The 3,783-nt window shown below is 41.8% G+C and overlaps 1 protein-coding gene across 1 annotated transcript; it reads right to left on the bottom strand.

Annotated features, from left to right (window-relative positions):
• Positions 1 to 407: 407 nt before the first annotated feature.
• LOC122303126 (calcium-transporting ATPase 12, plasma membrane-type-like) lies at positions 408 to 3,424 on the bottom strand. Its single transcript, XM_043114744.1, has one exon. The coding sequence runs from the start codon at positions 3,326 to 3,328 to the stop codon at positions 482 to 484; it is 2,847 nt and encodes a 948-aa protein (XP_042970678.1). The 5' UTR covers positions 3,329 to 3,424; the 3' UTR covers positions 408 to 481.
• Positions 3,425 to 3,783: the final 359 nt, after the last annotated feature.

The following is a 3,783-nucleotide window of genomic DNA, read 5'->3' as shown; positions in this document are numbered from 1 at the left end:
TCCCATGATCTTTACCTAAAAACTAAAAGTTCTATATATAATATTAATTACTCGTCTATTTTTAAACCTCAAAGGCTCAAACTAAAAGTACTAGAGATAAAGTTGAACCTCGAACTGAAAGGTCTCTTCAACGAAAATAAATTAGAGAAAAAATTAATCTTTGTTGTTGGGCAAAAGCCTGGCCCAAAATTGTAATGATCAAGGTAATTATAATTATATAAAATGCACAATTAGCAGTACTACTACAATCTAAGATAAAGCATTTCTCATATTAGATTATCGATCTCCTATATATATATATATAGTTTTTAGATATAGGAGTACTTACACGCATTTATATATATACAATTTATCTTACAAACAATATTACAAGTGAAAATTAAAGTAGTTGATGATATCATGATCTTACATGCAGTGGACAGCTAGCTAGCTCCTTGCCTTCTCTCCCAAGCGCGCCTGGTGGAGCATTTTACCAAGTATTTTACACACCACAAAATCCTAAAATTGGTTTCTTCGGAACAGGAATCAACTTAACTGCCCATCCAATTAACCCAGAGATGCCTGCAAGCGCAGCACACAAGAACCACTGCCGCACATCCAACCTCTCCGTACCGCCAATTCCCTTAAGAAATTCCACCACCGCAGCCTGAAGAACAATGGTTATCCCAAACATCCCACAAAGCAACCTGTTCCTTTTTATCCCCTTAAAGACATTCTTCTTCTCAAGGTTCCTTGCATTTATTACATTGAAAACTTGGCACAGAACGTAAGTATTGAAGATGAAGGCGTTCTTCACCTTCTTCTTAATGCTAAAGATCGAATCGCCCTTATTAAGTTGTAGGGTCAGGAGGATGAATGTCTGATACAACGCCTGAGCCAATATGTTCCTCCACATGATGTTGGTAATAAGTCGCTCGCTCCGACACACAGGTGGCTTCTCCATGAGCTCCGAGGTGGGCTGCTCTGAAGCAAGAGCAAGAGCACACATTGCCTCCACTACTATCTTCACCCACAGTAACTGAAACACTGTCAATGGGACTTCGCCTGAAATTGCTGCAACAGAGATGATTAACAGAGCAGAAACAGTTACAGTGAGCCGAAACTGAATAACCTTCTGGATATTGTAATAAATGCATCTTCCCCACCGCAAAGCTGATACCACAGAGGTAAAACTATCATTTAAGAAGATTATATCTGAGCTATCTTTGTCCATTTTGCTGCCCTGAATACCCATGGAAAGTACAACTTCCGCTTCACGCAGTGCTGGTGGGTCGTTGGTGCCATCGTCAGTGACTGCAACTACATGGCCTTTCCGTTTCAAGCATTCTACCAACAGAAGCTTGTCCGATGGAGAGGATCCGGCGATTACACAAATTCGGTCAAGTTTTTCCATTCTCTCCTCAGGCGAGTAGTTTCTGAATTCCACCCCTTCAACTACTTCTCCATCAAGCATATCCTGGGGGCCATGCCTGAGTATCCCACATTCAGTGGCTATAGCTTTTGCTGTGAAAAGATTATCTCCAGTGATCATTTTGATGCCCACACCAGCACTATGGCACGCTACCACGGCTTCCTCCATCCCCGGACAACATGGGCTCTTTAAACCTACAATTCCTAACAGAGACAAGTTATCTTCTTTGAGCATCCTGTTTCCATTGTTCTTGGCGTACTCCTCTTGGGGAACTTGTTTATGTGCAAAAGCAATGCAATGGAAACTTCTTGCTGCCATACCTTCAATTACTTGCTCAAATTTAATCCTTTCATCATCGTTCAGATCTGTTGTTGATCCAGATGCATCATAGTAACTCGAGCACACTGCGAGTATCATCTCTGCTGCTCCTTTCCAGTGAACATGGACTGTGTTGTCAGCCTTTTTCCTCATCAAGACACCACTCCTCTTCTTTTGTGAATTAGAAGCTTCAACATGAAGAATGTTATAACTCTCCAGCTCAATATTCATCGTTAGCTCTAGAACAGTCCATGACCGTATGGCTTTATCGGTGGGAATGCTAGCAGCTGTGTTATGAGCAACTCCTTCTCTGATTAATTCCAGAAGATTGGGAGCTATAGATGCGTAAGCACCAACCGCCACAAAATCTTGGCCAAGCCAAAACTGCATCACCTTCATTTGGCTCTGCATGAGAGTGCCCGTTTCCTGAGTACAGAGGGTGGTGACAGAACCCACGGTTTCACCGGCGGAGAGGTTCCGCAAAATTGCATGATCAGCCGACGTTCTTTTCCTGAAATAAGCAAGTGTAAGCCTGACAGCCAGTGGCAATCCATTTGGAATTGCAACGACGACTACAGCAACTGCAGCAGCGACGATCCCCACCACAGCATTCACAATGTCCTTAAGATTGGTCTGGCTGCCACTGAACTCCGGATTTCCACTCTCATCTTCTGTATTTCCTGTGAAGTAGCGAGCCAACAAGACTGCAAAAACTAGGAAAGCGACTCCCAGACCAACCTTAACTATAAGGAAGTTCATGGTATTGAGCCGTTCTTGTAAAGGGGTCTTTTCATGATAATCATGATTAGTTGAGATCATAATCTCGGCCCAGAAAGTGTTCATGCCAACTGAAGTTGCAAGCATTCGACCATGCCCATCAACAACCTTGGTGCCTAAAAACAAGAAGGGATTCTCGCTGCAATTAACATCAACGAAATCATGACTATCTCCTGTCATGCTTGATTGGTCCACTTGTATTGAGGGCTCATCTAAGAATAACCCGTCCGCAGGAATTGGGTCCCCAATCTTTAAGAAAACCACATCCCCAACAACAACTTCGAGTATGGAAATCTGTTGGCGCCGCCCACTTCTCACAACATCAACCGGCCTGTTGTTGCCGACTCCGGATAACTTGTAGAGAGATCTCCCCATTGGGAACGAACTTATATTTGCAGAGAAAGCAAGAAGACCTGCGACGATTATGCTTCCAACTTCAGACCATCCTTCCTTTAATCCATGTCGTTTAGTGACTATAAGGCCAAAAGAGAGGGCTGCACAAACCAAAAGGATTACGAGCATGAAGATGGTGAAATACTCAAAGGGTCCCACTGCAAAGCGCAAGAAGCTCTCTGCAGCGGCCAGTTTCTCAAACGTGTTTGAGCCACATGCCTCGCGTCGATGAGCAATATCTTCAGCATCATTGTCAATACCATTCTCCACACAGCTTCCAATAGCTGAGACTACGCCTTGAACCCCTCCAAGATTTTTAAGCAGGCACATATCTTTGTACTTGACAAGTGCCGTTAGGCCAGTTTGGTCGATCTTGTCAGTGGGTGGTTTCCGTACTTTCTTTGTCTTCATTTTGGTATATATACCCATTGCTAATGAATACGCCCAACGTCTCAAAACTTGTTTCTTACAGTACCGCGCATAAACACATTACTCTTCGCGGCCTAGATGACGATTGATGATGACAAGTTACTCTGCAAAGAAGAACACTATAGCATAAAGACACGGAAAGCAAGCAATTCATAAAAAACGGCTATAGTATAAAGACGTTGAGTTGAGATCGATGGATGTGCGGAAGCATAAGTAGAGGTGGCAATTCGCATGAGATAATTTGTACGGAAAAAATTAGGACACGTTTACTTTTATTTTCACAATACTTCTTATAACTCATCTCATCTTGTTATAAATAATATATTTTTTCTATCTCTATTTCGCCGTATTAAGTTACACAAACCTTTAAATTAAAAATAATATAGATTATTTAAATATCGAGCAATTATTTAAAAAAATAGTCACTGTTAAAAAACTATTTTTTTATATAAATT

This window comes from Carya illinoinensis, chromosome 1 (genome assembly GCF_018687715.1).
Source record: "Carya illinoinensis cultivar Pawnee chromosome 1, C.illinoinensisPawnee_v1, whole genome shotgun sequence".
Taxonomy (NCBI): Eukaryota; Viridiplantae; Streptophyta; class Magnoliopsida; order Fagales; family Juglandaceae; genus Carya; species Carya illinoinensis.
Note: the sequence above shows the minus strand (reverse complement) of the source record. Positions and strands in the feature narration are given on the sequence as shown.